General features: G+C 40.7%; 1 protein-coding gene across 4 annotated transcripts in view; it reads left to right on the plus strand.

Moving 5' to 3' along the window:
- The window catches only part of KIF21B (kinesin family member 21B), a 493467-nt gene that overhangs the window by 414621 nt on the left and 61882 nt on the right, over positions 1–16964 (plus strand). For 2 of the 4 annotated variants that reach the window (XM_078644203.1, XM_078644204.1), the window contains exons 27-29: positions 3617–3730; positions 6621–6659; positions 14404–14540. In XM_078644203.1, coding sequence (XP_078500329.1) covers positions 3617–3730; positions 6621–6659; positions 14404–14540 — 290 coding nt within the window. The remainder of the gene's footprint in view (positions 1–3616; positions 3731–6620; positions 6660–14403; positions 14541–16964) is intronic. The other 2 variants (XM_078644205.1, XM_078644206.1) reach the window with 1 other exon arrangement.

Raw genomic sequence — 16964 nt, forward strand, 5'->3', positions numbered from 1 at the left:
CAGTGAGTTGCACTCGAGAAGAGCTGTCAGCATCTAGCTTTTATTGGGTATAGATGTTCACCATCAGCCGATTCAATAAAACAGCCGTTCCAATCTCCTTGCCTGACACTTTTCGAATCCTTTCTTCTTCAGAGGCTTGTTGATCGGAAAGATAGCATGCTGCCGTCACATTTCCCTTCTTTAAGATGTGATCCCATGCCCTCAAATGGGCCGGTCAGATGACTCGCAATGGAAACCTTGCGGTGGGGCATCATGGGAGCTGTAGTCCGGCTATTAAACCCCAAATGGTAGCACTAATTTCTGTTCAGTTTTAAAGCCCTTAGATAGGCCTCAGCCGAGGGTGTCAATCCTAAATCCCTCACTCGTACTCCACTGAGATTGTGTGGTAACATCCGCACATAGTGGCCCCCTTCGTTCGTGGGGTGGTGCGCAACACGGCGGCAGGGCGGCCGCCAAAAATATCGTGCTCAAAGTCTGCCCAAAGTAGTGAGTTGCACTTGCGACGAGCTGTCAGCATCTAGCTTTTATTGGGTATAGATGTTCGCCATCAGCCGATTCAATAAAACAGCCGTTCCAATGTCCTTGCCTGACGCGTTTCGAATCCTTTCTTCTTCAGAGGCTTGTTGATCGGAAAGATTGCGTGCTGCCATCACAGTTCCCTTCTTTAAGATGTGATCCCACGCCCTCAAATGGGCCGGTCAGATTACTCGCAATTGAAACCTTGCGGTGGGGCATCATGGGAGCTGTAGTCCGGCTATTAAACCCCAAATGGTAAAACTAATTTCTGTTCAGCTTTAAAGCCCTTAGATAGGCCTCAGCCGAGGGTGTCAGTCCTAAATCCCTCACTCTTACTCCACTGAGATCATGTGGTAACATCGGCACATAGTGCCCCCTTCGTTCGTGGGGTGGTGCGCAACTCGGCGGCAGGGCGGCCGCCAAAAATATCGTGCTCAAAGTCTGCCCAAAGCAGTGAGTTGCACTTGAGACGAGCTGTCAGCATCTAGCTTTTATTGGGTATAGATGTTCACCATCAGCTGATTCAATAAAACAGCCGTTCCAATGTCCTTGCCTGACGCGTTTCGAATCCTTTCTTCTTCAGAGGCTTGTTTATCGGAAAGATCGCGTGCTGCTGTCACAGTTCCCTTCTTTAAGAAGTGATCCCACGCCCTCAAATGGGCCGGTCAGATGACTCGCAATGGTTAACCTTGCGGAGGGGCATCATGGGAGCTGTAGTCCCGCTATTAAACCCCAAATGGTAGCACTAATTTCTGTTCAGTTTTAAAGCCCTTAGATAGGCCTCAGCCGAGGGTGTCAATCCTAAATCCCTCACTCGTACTCCACTGAGATTGTGTGGTAACATCCGCACATAGTGGCCCCCTTCGTTCGTGGGGCGGTGCGCAACTATATATATTTCTCCACACTTTCAAGCGATCCAGTTGGGGTCCTTGCTTACAATGGGATTTATTTCTTGCTAAACCCCCCCCGAATCCCCCGCACCGTACTGACAGACACGTTTCGGCAATCTGCCTTTTTCGATGTCAGCGAGAATACACAAAAAACACCGTTATAAAGTGCAGACGTGCATTACGTGAATACAAAAAATGGAAATAAAAGATGGCTAAATACAACTACTACATAATGTAGAATACAAGGCTTAGCTTGTTCCAGATACAAGCAAGTCAGTGTCAAATAGGTACTCCATTATAGTATATACATATATACAATTGCAAAGTGGTTAAAAGTGGTAAAAAACATATTTCATAGAAATCGAAGGTTATAATACAAAAATGCGTCCTATGAAAAGTTAATGTAAGAAAATGGTTATCAAAGAGTTGAAATTACTCTATCTTTTGCATCTAAATAGATTACCGTCTTCCTTATAACCACTATGAGTGCCTGCATATTATCACAATTGCGCCCTGAATGGGCAAACGGAATATGTGAGGACAGCTAGAGACCCAGTATAAATGACAAACCTATTTCCAGAGAACTGGACTTCTCTAAAGGCTGATTTCATATTCAAGGAGGATTAATAAGGGGAACCAGGGGCAATGTTGATGGAATTGCTCATATGATATCATTCCATATGAGCCCATAGTTCCTCATCAATGTTAAGGCCTAAAGGGGCTCTAGTTTGCAAATCAGTGATGTGTTTGGATTCTAGAGCCCTCAAGCTCTGGTCCTATCTCCCCCTCTCTCATTCTTGGGGACCTGGTGAATGCAAGAGAACTGTAAAAGGTTGCAATCACTATTGTGAATATTCTCAAAATGGTGATCCACTGAGTAAGTTGGATCTCTCTTTGTAATGGCTCGCATATGTTTCAGTATACTTTTTTTGCTGGGTGGATGATACTGCCCACATATCTTTTAGGGCAAGGACATTCTAAAACATACACTGTAAATCAAGAATTACAATTTAAAAGTCTATTGATTTTTCTCTTTTTGTTTAAGGTCACACCACTTTCTAGGGTTTTATAGTCTAGAACTTTTTGACTATGTTTACATGCCTTACAGTTTAGGCACGATAAAACCCTCTGACCTTTGTTGTTTGCTGTTCAGGTGACCTAAGATTACTTTGCACTAAGTGTTCCCCAATCGATTTACCACGTCTCTATGGTATCAGTGGGTATACTGGAATAACGTTTTTAAGAATAGTATCTGTTCGAAGAATATGCCAGTTCTTTTTAAATATTTGGACCACTTCTGGTGATTTGGCATTGTATTGTGTGATCATTCTGGCTGGGCTAATAGTTGGTTCAGTTTGGGGATTAGAGATCTTAGGTATCAATAAATGAAGTCTGTCTATTTAGTCAGTTTTCTCAGATGCCTAATGTAGAATACTATGGGAATATCCTCTGTTCATAAACCTACAAAAGGCCTCCTCCCTTGCCTTTTCATATTCTTTGGAAGTTGTACTGTTTCTTTTTAGACGGAGGAGTTCCCCATAGGGGATATTATTAATCATGCTCCTCGGATGGGCACTCCTAGCATGAAGCACCGCATTGCCCACTGTAGATTTTCTAAACAAGCGGGTCAATATGTTATAATTGTCTATATAGACTTCTACATCTAGGTAACATACACTGGTGTTGCTGATACTCCCACAGAATTTCAAATTGAGGCTGTTGCAATTGAGGAAAGTTACATATTCCTCTGCAGCCAGGCGGGTGCCCTTCCACACGATGAACAGATTATCAATGTAGCAGGCTCATAATACAATATGATCCATCCATTTTTCTGGTGTGTCCCTCCAGGCCAGGTGCTTCTCCCACCAGCCTACGAACAGATTTGCATAGCTGGGGCCGAAGCACGTGCCCATTGCTGTTCCACGCTGCTGTTTGTAAAGTTGGCCTGAGAAGATATATATACACTTACCCATAATATTTAAAATCTCAATGATCTATATATATATATATATATATATATATATATATATATATATATATATATATATATATATATAGTGTAAAATGTATTTGTGTAATTCCATGCTTGTTGTACATGACCTTGTAGCTCGGCTCCCAACCGCTGTTTACTCTATAGTGTTTGGTTGCTTCCTAGCTAGATTTACACTACATAAATACCAATTCATAAGTACATATACTCCTTCTTCCAGGTCTTCAGAAGCCAATGGCACTCCGCCTTCCTCTCCTCCCATGCGAACACGGAATGACCGAAATGTCTTCTCACGCCTCACCAGCAACCAGAGTCAAGGGTCTGCGCTTGACAAGTAAGAACCGTCTCTGTACCTAGTGCAGTCAGGTCCAGGGGTTTAATAACCCTGATTGTGAGCTCTCTAAGAGCTTTGTGGTGACATGGCAAGTTCAACAGTTCCAGTGTACATTTCTAAGGATGACAGAAAGGGTAATTATATTTGTGAACATGTGGGTTTGCAACAGTACTAAGCAGGAGGACAAGAATGCTTAACACCAGAGCAATTAAGACTTGCACTGAAGAGAAGTGGAGATCAAAGAAGCACTAACCCTTTAAGAGATGTGCCAATTAAAGTGAGTTGCATGAGAGTGAAAGTAGACCTCTTCAAACATGAAGACGAGTGTTCTATGTGCACCAACCTAAAATTGCTGATAATAAGGTAGGTATGTAATTTATTTTTATATGGAGTTTGGTCTTTAGGACAATATTATTTCAATGTAACTGTTCAATATCGTTATGAAAAAGAGAACACAGAATTATAAAATTGATCAAAGAGAAGCTACATATATGTATTCCATGAACAAAGAAAGCAAGGTCTCCTTTAAACTATACCTAGTGTAAGCCTCTGCAACGCAAGACTTAGAGCAAACACTAGAGACTCTGGCCAATATTGCTAGCAGAAGGTTTCTATAAGTATAGATCTTGTCAGCTTTTCATGAGGGAGGCACCGAAGGCACCGCCAAAAGACCAAAAAGCTGAACTAAATTTCAGAGGAGGATTTTGCTCTGTTTGCGAATTTCTGCTCTGTATTGTAAAGATAAGACTGCCTGGACTGATGATGGGAAGGGTGCTTCCATTTTCAGGAAAGATTTTAGGAAAGAGGTCAGCCTTACAACTTTCAAAGATTAATGCCAGTGGAACACTGCCAATGTCCACAAATTGCAACAGTTTGAAATTTTTTCTCACTAACAGGTATTATTAAAAAAAATAATGTTGACCCTAAAGTATCTTCGCCTTAAACCCTAAAAATTAACCAAAGGCTTGAATGAAAATGTACTTTGGAATTCCGTTTTCTTGAAGAAACAGTCTTTCATCCAAGTTTATTGAGCTGATATTTGCTGCGTAATTCCTGCAGATTACTGTAAAAATTGATAGGTTGACTGTAGTAGCAGAAAGACTAAGGGCCATGTGTGCGTAGGTTTCTCCCAGTGGCAAACCCACTTGCAACCGGAAAAATGCATTTTCCTATGTACCAAACCCCTTTTGTGCTCCAGTAACATATTACCTAATCGCTAAATGGGTTATCGATTCCTTATTAGGAAGGGGGAGTGTTAAGGGTATCCCTTCCTAATTGCAACTAGCAGGGCTATTTACAAATGTTTTGCGACTGAAATGCAGTGGCAAACCTTCGCATTTTATGGCCTACTTCAAGTAGGTGGCAAACAATTCGCAAATGGGATGGTGTCCCCAGGGCACCCCTTCCCCTTTGTGAATGCATGCAAAAACTTTTTTTCAGAGCAGGCATTTGTTCCATGGACCACAGCCCACTCTTAAACAAGCATTTGCAATGTAATAGGTCTTGCATTTGCAAGAGTTTAAGCTATTGGCATTGTAAATGGCAATTCCTTTTATTTATCTGTTTTGATAATTAACACATAAATAAAAGGCATTGTCATTTACAATGCCAATAGCTCAAACTCTTGTAAGTGTGAGAACTATTTCATTTCAAAGAAGCAGCCGCCATTGTCCTGGGCTGCTTGGAAAGTGAAACTTGGCATGGCCAGCTGAATGTTGCAGGGAAGCAAGTCGTGCCTGCAGTAGAAAAAAACTCATTAAAGAAAATAGTGTTTACAGACTGAATATGACATACCGTGTAACAACAGAAGTAAAAGGGCCAGTCCTCATGGGAGGTTACAAATGAAGACAAGGCGGTACTAAGGAGGGACTAACAAGCCTATTAACGAATCAGAAGTCAGCAGACCAGTAGGTTAATGAAGATCAATTATTAATCTTGTTGTTATCCCTTTCCTTTTTAAAATATCCTGGGCCACTCAGGATAAAATATTGGTCAGTAAGGAATTCCAGAGATAGTTCTATTTTCACCACTTCCATACTCGAATACAGCATGCCTCGCAGAGCAGTGCATGTGCCATCCAGGCTCGACCTAAAATTGAAACTGACATTTTTCATTTTCTTTTTGAAACACAGACATGGTGGTCTGCTGTCCCCAGCAGGCCACCATCCTTGTGTTTTTAGCGATTCCCAAAGGGTCACAAATTTCCTAATAGCGAATCGCAAAGATTTGCAATTAGGAAATCACAAATTGAAACTTATGTACATGTGGCCCCATACTCCTAGGTATGACTATTTGAAATGAAAATTGTGTTATTGTATTTTGTATAACAGAAGCAAGACTCTGTAGGGAATCTGTATGGTGCTTGGAGAAAGCATCAGCATGCTGTAGGACTGACTGATCAAGGAATTCCAAGTCACTTGGCAGAGAGATATTTTTGTTAGTGGTGATTATTTGTTTTAAGGTTAAGGACCGGAAGATCTACACTGGAATCTAAAATAATGTGGTTAATAGGAAGTCCAGCAAGTACTGAACAATTGAGAGCCTCTGACAAGCCAATAGGGCTGGTGCAGAACCAATTACATTATCACATGGCCAATGACGTCTGGGCATATATATCTGCCAATTATTCAGAGGCAACTGACCAGTGGGAAATCGTCCAGTTGCTCACCTCTGCATACGATCCATCTTTCCAATTGTTCTCTTTCATTCCATTCCCTAGTTCACAGTCTATTGTTTCTCCATTCCCTCTAACTGACAAATGCTCTTTGTCTCGTTTTCTTTCTGTTCAGATTCTATTAACTCTCTCCCCCTGCTATAGGACTTGTTCTAATATTTCTTGTGTTGTCTGTGTTTTTCTCTCCCCCTAATCCTGCTAATCTCCTGTCTCTAGGTCGGACGACAGTGATTCCTCTTTCTCCGAGGTTCTGAGGTATTGCCTTTTCTGTATTTACAATTAGCCTTAGAATATCTCCTACTGTGTGTATGTATGTATGTATGTTTCTTTCTTTCTCTTTCCTGTTCTCATCCACCCACTGCTGCATGAAATCAGGCCAGTCACTAAAAAGATGACATCACGTAGTGAACAGCATGCAACATGTCTGGTGACCTTGTGCACAGTGATACAATGCCATTACTCGACCTCTTTATGTCTACTGCATGATTGCCTTAATATAACACCTTAATATAAAAACTATTCAGCAATTTTGCTGATGCCTATAACATCTCGATGTTAATTCATCATACGTATTCAAAATTAATGAACATTGTTTTAGAGCATATGTGAACATAACAAAAGTAGCGTCAGCATGCACTCTGACCAAAACCTCAGTGACTTCCATTTTCAATTGAGCCTCTCAACAAAGGTCTTTAGGACACAACTTGACAATGTTAAAAACACAGCCAAAAAGATATTCACACTCATAAAACAAGACACAATTGGCAAATCTAGCTACCTTTCGGCAGACAGTTGACCATTACCCACTTCACTGAAAAGACTAAGATGATTGAAGCTGAATTGCAACTTGCCTCACAGAGTCAACTAAGCCAGGTCCAGCCCAGTCTCCTACCTGTACAGCACTTTGTTAGTTCCCTTCTGATGGGTCAATCTACAAAATTCTACTTGGACTACTGTCACATTTCCAGAAGAAGCAGAGAGTCTCCAAAACATTATTCTCAATCCAACCCTCCACCCACTTCAATAATCCTCTGCCCGCCAAGCTCATCAAAGAGTTTAGATTGTCTATACATCCACTCTCGTTTAAGATTGTCTGCGCTTCCCTCTCTCAGAGCATAGTTCCTGATTGTTTAGAAATAGGTAAAGTTACCCCTAACGTAAAAAAAAAACCTAATGCAGACCAGTCAAACCACAACAATTTCTGTTTAATCATGAACATGCCAACTCTAGCAAAACTACTGGGGAAATGCGTACGCCTGCAATTCTGCAACTACAATGAGCAGTTTCATCTCCTTGACCACTGCCAATTGGGTTCAGATCAGGAAACAGCACTGAAACTGCTCTAATACACATTTTAAATGATGCCTTGAGACTACTTGATTCAGAACGCATTGTGCCTCACATACTTTTTGATCTCTCCTCGGCATTCGATACTTTCAAACATGATAGCCTGATTGACCTTCTGGAGTGAAGGATAGGGCTATCTGGTCCCGTATTGGACTGGTTTGCTTCTTTCCTACATAACAAAACACAAATAATTAAAGTCAACCAAACCCTTTCAGATATTACTCCAGTCTCAACTGGAGTGCCTCAAGGATCACCGCCCTCGCCCACGTTATTCAACGTATTCATGGAACCTCGCACTGAAATTCTGAAGCACTGAAACACTCAGTACCACACCAATGGTTCATAACTGTACCTGAAAAATTCCTCTCCAAATTATAAAATTTTTCAATTGCACCCTACTGAAAAGCCAACTATGGCTAACCCGTAATCACATTATGCTCAACTGCCTCAAAACTGAATTCTTCTTGATTGCCCCTCACACTAAAAAGCTCAAACAACTTATAGCTATCGACTGTACCCCCCACGTAATTGATTCCACTAGATCACTAGGCAACACTCTGGACAAACACCTGAATATGTAAGACCATATCTGTGCAACCACAAGGGGAGCCAATTACCATCCTAACTTACTGAGGCCTTTTTGCCTCCTGATGACCTTCAGTTAGCTGTTCAAACCCTTGTCATTTCCTGATTAGACTATGGGAGTGCTACTCTAGCTTGCTTACCTAAAGCGAGGATTTTTTTTATTTTTATAGCGTCGCTAAGGGCCACACTGAACTTTACAGCTAGGCAAGTGATGGTATCCCGTAGATTTGACCACATTACTCCAGTTGTAAAACTGCTCAATTGGCTCCCATTGATTGCAAAAATCCTGCTGAAGATAGCCTGCATGACACCCAGGAGCCTGCACCATAACACTCCAATTTACTTGGCGAAGAAGCTGAAACTGTCTGGTGGTAGTGGGTCCGTAAGAAGTGCCAACTCCCTACTGTTGAAACCTCAGAAGTTCAACAAAAAGAAAACTTACAACTGCTTATTCTCCAGTCTAGTCCCAAGAATTTGGAATGCACTGACTCCTGAAATTTAGTCTAACTCCTCAACTATCTTCTTTAAAAAAGTAGTAAAAATGCATCTGCTGAATAAATTCCTTCAAGAGCTTGATGCTACTCTGCTTTACTGCTTTCTTGGGCACATCTGGAGCTTACATTTGTTGATTGAGTGTTATATTGTATATGTTTTGATGATTACGTATTCCTTTTGCATTTCTTTCTTGTATGTATAACTGACCTGCTGTTTCTACAGCGCTCTGATACCCTAACATGTTTGTGCCGTATAAAACTCCAAATAAATAAAATACTTGCAGTTTGAGACTAACCTCTGACCTCCTCCTGGAGCTGCCCATACTGGGGTCATCAGTAATGGTAGAAGAGCATCATGGCTGGGTTTGGACCCTGAGGGTCCCCTTAGAAATGAGCAATTATTTGGTAAATCTGGAATTCTATCTCATGTCGCCAAGGCTATTCCTTACTTATCCCAGTAGTTCTGCATTTGAGATGTCTGGGTGAAATGCAGCAAATCAGAATTAAGAGGATACTCATAATGAGTGCTTAATTCTTTGTGATCACAGTGAAAGATGACTGGTGCATTTATGATATGATCCTAGCATCTCCTAATTCCATTCAGAGCAAATCTTTGTTCTACATTATGCACTTTATACAACCATCTAGTCGAATACCATTCCCTAATTTGTGGGTATTATTCCTGGAATGCAAATGTGCCCGTTGCAAACTAAAAAACACAATGATTTTGCTTTTTACTTTCTTTCTATGAAGACTCTCTGGAAAGGACATAGGTTTTGGTAAATAAATTCAGATTTTTGGCTTCCATGGTCCTGCTTTTACTCATAAACATAAAATCTGGCCAGCATATTTCAGAGCATTACGTTTATACGTTCTAATGATGGTAGGTATGTGTCGAGCTATTATAGAAATACTTGGGGATACATATGTGGATTTTTTGGACAGGAGGCTGTGAAACAGCAAAGTATTATTTTGCAACCTTATCACGGTTCCTTAGAAAATATTGCAACTTTATAAAGTGGAAAAGGTTTTTCGCTTTGAGTGAAATGTGTGACTTTTGCAACAATAAGTTACACACATACTTATGCAACAGGAACATGACGGGTTTGCATTTGATTTTCAATGCAGAAATAAGTACTGGTCCTTTGGTGTGCAACGCCACTGTGCATAGAACTTTTCAGCAAAATTTTAAATTGCAGGAAGAAGCTATGAAAAGATTTCACACTATGAATAAAACAGTGCAACAAAAGGTAAAGGTACAGAGAAATATTATGCATACATTTCCCAGGTTGGCTGGGTATGATTACAGTGAAAATTATCTTGTGTTGCTAACATTTGAACACACAGTAGAAAAGCTTAGTTTGCGTAAAGTTAAAGTTAAACAGGGCACCCTTGTGCTCCTACTAAAAGGCACAAGTCAGGAACTTGGGAAAGCTTCTCTAGTGAAACTAAATATTTACTCTCCTCTAATATTTGCAGGCTAGAATTTGATTTGAGAATATATTGGTACGTCTTGGGGCTACTGAGGCTGTCTGCAGATCCAAATTCTTTTAACATTGCCTCTGTTTTGCTAGTACTTTAAGCACCTTCAAATGAGGCAACACTTATTCCCGTGTAGTACTAGAGCCCCATGGTTTTATACAGATTTTTCTTGATGAGTGGGAAAGTTCAACATTTTCAAATTTCTTAAGGCAACGGAAGACAATTTGAAGTGTTTGTGATGTTTTCTGAATGTATTTATGATTAACACAAATATCTATTAGACTCAAAAAGTCTCGTTTCGAATACAGTACCTTTGTGGCTGGAATCACTATGGGTATTTCTTTAGTGCCCTGTCTTGTGTGTTCCTTTAAAGTATATATATATTATCAAATCAGGGCCTAGGTGGGGGCTGTTTGGCACCATCTTGAGCATCTGTCTATTGCAATGTTCCTCACTCTCCTTGGCTGGATGTCTGATTTGAGTTTTGCTATAATCTCAGCGATGTTGTTCACAAACTATACATCTCAAGTCTCCCACTAAGATGTAATCATTGGGAAATCTGTTATTGTCCACGTCAGGAGTTCACAGCCATAGGCCAAAGTTAAGATAACTTCATAAGCCTGGAGGTCCTTCAAGTCATGGGCCCCATTCTCTGGATCCCGCTTCTCCCAGATGAGGCTACAAACAGAGGGTTTTATCTTCTGAATCTCAAAATGGTCGTTCAATGTAAGCATTTGCTTCATTCCTTTGCCCATTCCTTGCCGCCATAATTTCTTTCCGGCCGGTCCTAAAGAGTCATTGGGATGTAGTTCCATGAAAGCACCTTCATCATTACATAGTCAAGTCTAGTGTATAAACAGCACTTTGATGCAGACCTGAAATTTGCACTTGATGCATGCTAAATGCAAATCTTTTATTTGCAATTGCAGGCAGTCCATACCTGCCTCGGCAAGAAGGAATATTATGTGAGGGTTTCTATGGACTATACGATTCGTAGAATAAGACACAGTTGCAAACTTCCTCCCTGCAGAGGGGAACCCTAAATCCTCTAGAAATTGACACTATAATGGACATTAGTGGGTGAAACATCTCGTAAAAGTTGGAATGTGCATAATATTATTAATTCCAATCTGCCCTCCAAGTCTTGAAATGGATTTCATTCCGACACCTACATTCTGCTCCTGTCCCTGCAGGCCACTCAAAAACTATTTTAGCCAATCCGATTAGTACATGCGCAAACCAGTTTGACTTAGGTGAAAAAACAGAACACTTGAAACATGAGTTTGTTGGTGGCAGTATGTAGGAAGATTTGCACCTGTGGTGAAAATTGGAATAATACGACTAAACATTTGCAATGGAGCACCAGGAAACTTCAAGGGGTGAACTTGTGCTTTACAAATAAGGGTGTTAAGTTATGAGATAATGGTTTGACCACATCTGTCCACCAGCAGTCCAACAGCTCCACCACTGTTCTGCCTAGAGGGAGGGGGAAAGACTGACTCAGCATGGCTCACCCCCGTTATGCCAATAGTATATCATTTCAAATCACGCAGCCCATCAAGTAACCATACATCAAGGGCCTCGTAGTTGTTCTTCTCGTCATATTATTAACACGTATTACGGAGAAGGTCAACTGTAAACTTGATCCTAGCACATTTGTGTCCTATAAAAGTCAGAATTCTCCTTGGCAAGGACTGCTGCTTTTTTTATGTCTGTGTGAACTGCTAAACTCTTTAGAAAAATGCCCATTATTAGAGCGTCCTAAATATGTATGGTGTGGTTGATCTATTTGAGTTTAATATCTTCCCCATTTCATATTTCAAATAATCATTTATCAGTTCAATAACTTCTACTATTGCAGTGAACATCGTGGCAGGGCAAACTGCTGTGTGCCTGTCAAAATGAGTAAAAAGGTATGAAAACCAAGCTGTTAATGTGAGCACAAGTCGTGTAGCCCTCCGGCAACACTTTCTGCTCCGGCACTTTGCTGTATTTAAGTCATTCTTAGTTGATTTCGAGTAGTTTATTTTATGGGACAACTGGGCCTTGTACAGATTATAACACAAACAAATATTACATTTTAAAAACAGCTAAAATGCAAGCACAATTGTAATAAAAAGAAAATGCCACTATGCGTCGTTTTTATTTCATTTATCCGCAGCTAATGCTTCAGAGGGAGATTCCACAGCAAACACATATATGAAAGCCTAAGACGTTTACCAACTCATGTTCTCGACCAAAAGAGCACAGAGATGAGTCTGTCGCACATCCATGAACCCGTGGCAAATGAGCAGGATGAGGGAGAGGATGTGTTTGATTGCACTTTGGAGCTAATCAACATCTCATTGTTGGTCATAGGCTCAGTAAGTTTGGGTAAAGAGTAGACTTTAGGTAGCTAGACATCCCCTGAAAAACTCGGTATATAGAGCTGATTTGTGAGGATTTTTCACTTGATACTTACTGGACGTCTCCCTCAAATGAGTGAACGTCTGACAGAAATCTAACATTTCCTGTACTGAGAGCAATAAGATCATTCATACCATTGACATCAAGAACAAGCTCATACTTCACAAAAACTCACAAATCCTTTGAGCAGTTTTACAAGCCCAAATAATGAGTTCTCTTATCACAAGCACCTCAATTCAAAGAAAAACTACAAAAGAAACACCTGCTCCTTGATACCAAAGGGGTGGAGACCCAGCTCGAGTCTAAGTGCTTTCATCATAGTGCTCGAAGAGAGAGACAGTGCCTGCTTCAGCAGGCACTCTACCACACTGTATATTTAAGAGAGTAATCAGTGACGTCAGGGGACAGCCATATGAAGCTATGGGAGGTACCTTTCCATCAAAGATGAGAGGGGGCAACAAAAGCCTTATTGGTTAACTACATTTGAGAACTGAAATGTTTTCCATCATAGAATAAGGGGGGAACATGGAATAAAAGGGAGGAAAGATGGTGTCCGAAGTTGGAAGAACAATAATCACGTAGAATGAACGAGGTGCAGGGTGAGGGGGATATGTTAGAGATTCAAGGAATAAGTTGTTGGAAAGAGCCATTACAGTGGAACTTACGTGGGAAGCCAGGCACCTTCCTATGTAGAGTCAGACACCATCTTTATAATTGCAGGACATCATGTTCCCAGATCTTTAAGATACTGCCGAAAGTTCTCACCCCAGCCATAATAGTTGCAAAGGAGAATCTGTTTGCCAGCCTCCTTTTTGTTCAATGGGGAGCCCGCATTCGTCTTTTAATTTCTAATAGATAGTCCTATATGAGCATCAGTAAGCTGCAACATTCTGATATTGAATGGGAGTTTTGCCAAAAACGTAGAGCCTTCCAGTTAGAAACCTAGAACATACTTATGAGTGACAGTGGGGAGGAGTCTTACAACAACTTTCTTGGCTAATGGTGAGCTTTGCAACCAGTTTTTAAAATTCACTGGGAACCCATACACCATGCTTATTATTTTCAAAGGGAAGCAATGCACTGGTTTTGCCCTGTGCATTGGAAAGTATTGTAGTAACATCTTGTCCCTAGTGTATTCCTACATCTTCTCCAAATGTATTCCTACATCAAGCTTTTATGTCCAATATGTACTCCTCCTCCACATGTATAACATCTGCTGTGAAGCCATGTTCCAGCTTCCAAAGGTAGATTTTCCTTAACATCCGATTGGAGGCCCCTCAGCAGTATTGGTTTCCAGTGTGAATTGATAATTGTAATTTTATATGGTCTATGTGGCTTCAACATTAACATTATTGTTGACTGCAAAGCCAGACTCCGACTTCATTATATTCATTTGAAGGCTATAAGCCCTTTAAACGTTCATATGGAAGTTACTGCACAATTATTATCATGGCCCATTGAACGACCTACATTTGTGTTACAATAATGAAAATAGAGAACAGTGGACTCTTTGGCTCAATTGAAAATATATCACTTATTTTGTCCAGAGAGGTTTATACCTGAGTAAGACATTTCTGCACTATTTACTATATTCCTAAATGGTATTTAGTTATTCCTTTTTTGTTACTTTAGTTAAACAAATATGTTTTCTGCCTTGATTAACCATGTGTTTTTCCTGTGCACAGGGGTGTGATTAACCCCATAGGTGGACTGAAGGGTGCCCGTACAGCTCCGCTGCAGTGTGTCTCGGTTGCAGAAGGACACTCCAAACCAGTCCTGTGCCTAGATGCAACAGATGAGTTGCTTTTCACTGGATCCAAAGGTACATGTATTCCCTGGGTGGCAGGTTCAACTCTTCTAGTGAGATATGTAGGCACAGCAGATATATGCTGCAACCCTAGGTTTGGGCATAGATATATGCACACTTCGTATCTTATTGTAACAGCGAGATGAACGTGTCACTTCACATATGAGTGTGTTTTCATCAGATGCACGAGAGAACAAAATACACCAATAGTCTGTCTGCTAGATATGCTGGTTTCTGAAGTCACTGAAAAAGGCACAGGCCCTCATTTCAAGATCTTTTCACCCTACTTTGGTATTCCCCAAAATGGGCCTTTGTCATGTCATTCTACCTCTGCTTCTTGGTCATGAACATCCCATTCTCCAATCTGCTATCTCTGTTTCCTTTTTTTTTTTTTCAGCACCCTCATTTCTCATCCACTTCAGTCAGCATCTTCCTAGACCATTTTCTTCCCTTTCAAAGTGTTCTTCTATTTTATTTTTTACCATTTCCTCACTTGAATTACTCCTCACATTTTCACTGGGATGTAGGACTCAAAGTTGGTTTTAGTAACTGTAGTACCTACCAGTTCTGAATGTCTGTACTCATTGGGCAATATTCGCCAGATTGTGACATAAGATCTGTTTTGTTTTGTTTGCTGTAGATTAGTTATGAGCTGGGTGTAGGTCCTAAACATCAATAAGTATACGTGAAGCCGTCAAGCGTTCATATACTTTTTATGATTGTGACTTGCACACTTGTAGAATGCTCACTTCAGTAATTCTCACTGATACAGAAAATTACTCCCGATTATTTGTATAAATGCTAATCCTGACATAGTGTTGGATGACCTATCAAAATGCAGTTTGGTAGTTTTAGGCTGTACTACTTGTAGATTAATATCCAACTCCAAGCTAAATTGATGTTTCCAAGATATCAGTGAGAAGAATTACACTCCTACCTGTTTAGGTGATGTCATGTCATGTCATGTCAAAGGTTCTTATATAGCGCCTTATCACCGCAATGTCACACTGAAGCAAAAGGAGGCAGGTACACTAAATACTGTTTTACACTGGAAACTTAAGGGAGAGCATGTTGAGCTGGTGGATTGCCTATTTTTGTTATTAATTGCAAGTCAGTGTTCGGGTTGCCCCATTATGGAGCTATCTTTCCTGTAGAAATAGCCAGCAGACCCCTTTTCCTCCTGACCAGAAGGCCGTGTACTAGATGTAATATACACACACATGTGTGTGTATTATATCTAGTAGACAGCCTTGCCTTGAGCCCTGCCTTGCTGATGATCATAGTAACTGGAGACCAAATTGGAAAAGCTTGGTGCTGCAGAAGGAGGGGCTACAGAACTAAAAAATGCCCATCAGAAGAGCTTCATATCTCCTAGAAATCCCATTTCCAGGCACTATGTGATGAACAAACCCCCCGCTCCCCCTCAAAGTCTTATGTGTAACCCAAAAGACATCAATTAAGACACAGTTTCAGTGAGGGTATCGACTGGGCCTCTTCATCTGCTGATTCCCACTCTGAGTTTTGTGCTTCCATTAAAATACATTATTTGAGCCTCCCCTCAGCTGATCAACACTTGTGGAGACCTTCCAAGCTTTACAGTTTGGACTTCTGCCATTGAAACCCCAGCCTATAAGAATTCTAAATAGTGAACCAGGGAATGCTAAGAAAATTACTCCAACACTTTGCATCAGGTATCATCTCACCAAGTTAATATTTTATCACGTCCAACTCGGCTGGATAATTTTTTCGGAACTCACCTCGGGTAGCGCATGCCGGACAATTGCATTTTTGCTCTATTAAAGAGTCAACAGACAGTAACATTTCTGACCCGGCTAATCATCTCACTTTAGGACAATCTTTCCACTAACAGTGTGGACTAGTTTGTTGCACGTCCCACTGATAATCATACATTGTGGCTTTGTTATATTCTTACCATCAAGTCCCTTCCCTGTAGACTTTAATGGTCCCTCATCATATGCTTGTGATACACCAGGGGGCCAAAGATACCTTCAGTAAAAATATTTGACCTGCATTCATCTGTAAACTTCAGGCTGTTGGTATTGTGGGAGCTCAGCTCTGTCCTCTCTACCACCGTTTGGATTGTTGTAACTTTCCTGGTAGTAACGATCTCCCTACTTCCCTTTCCATTATTTATAAAATCTGTTACATCTGATCCAATTTCAAAATTCTCTCTATGTTACTGTTTACCATAGTCTCAGCCCTTTTTAGTCTAGCTTACACTCATCAAGCTCTTTCTACACTTATTTCCTGCACATAGACAACACACTTTAATAAAGCAAAACGAATACAATGTCTGGCAATTCACATTTAATTCTCAGTCCAATTGACCTGCTCTTGTCTTTCCTGGAGATTTTCATTCATGATTTAATCCTCATGTAATAAATATACTGCAGCCATTGGATGTGCATTTTCTCTCTG

This window comes from Lissotriton helveticus, chromosome 5_1, assembly GCF_964261635.1.
Source record: "Lissotriton helveticus chromosome 5_1, aLisHel1.1, whole genome shotgun sequence".
NCBI classification, from domain to species: Eukaryota; Metazoa; Chordata; class Amphibia; order Caudata; family Salamandridae; genus Lissotriton; species Lissotriton helveticus.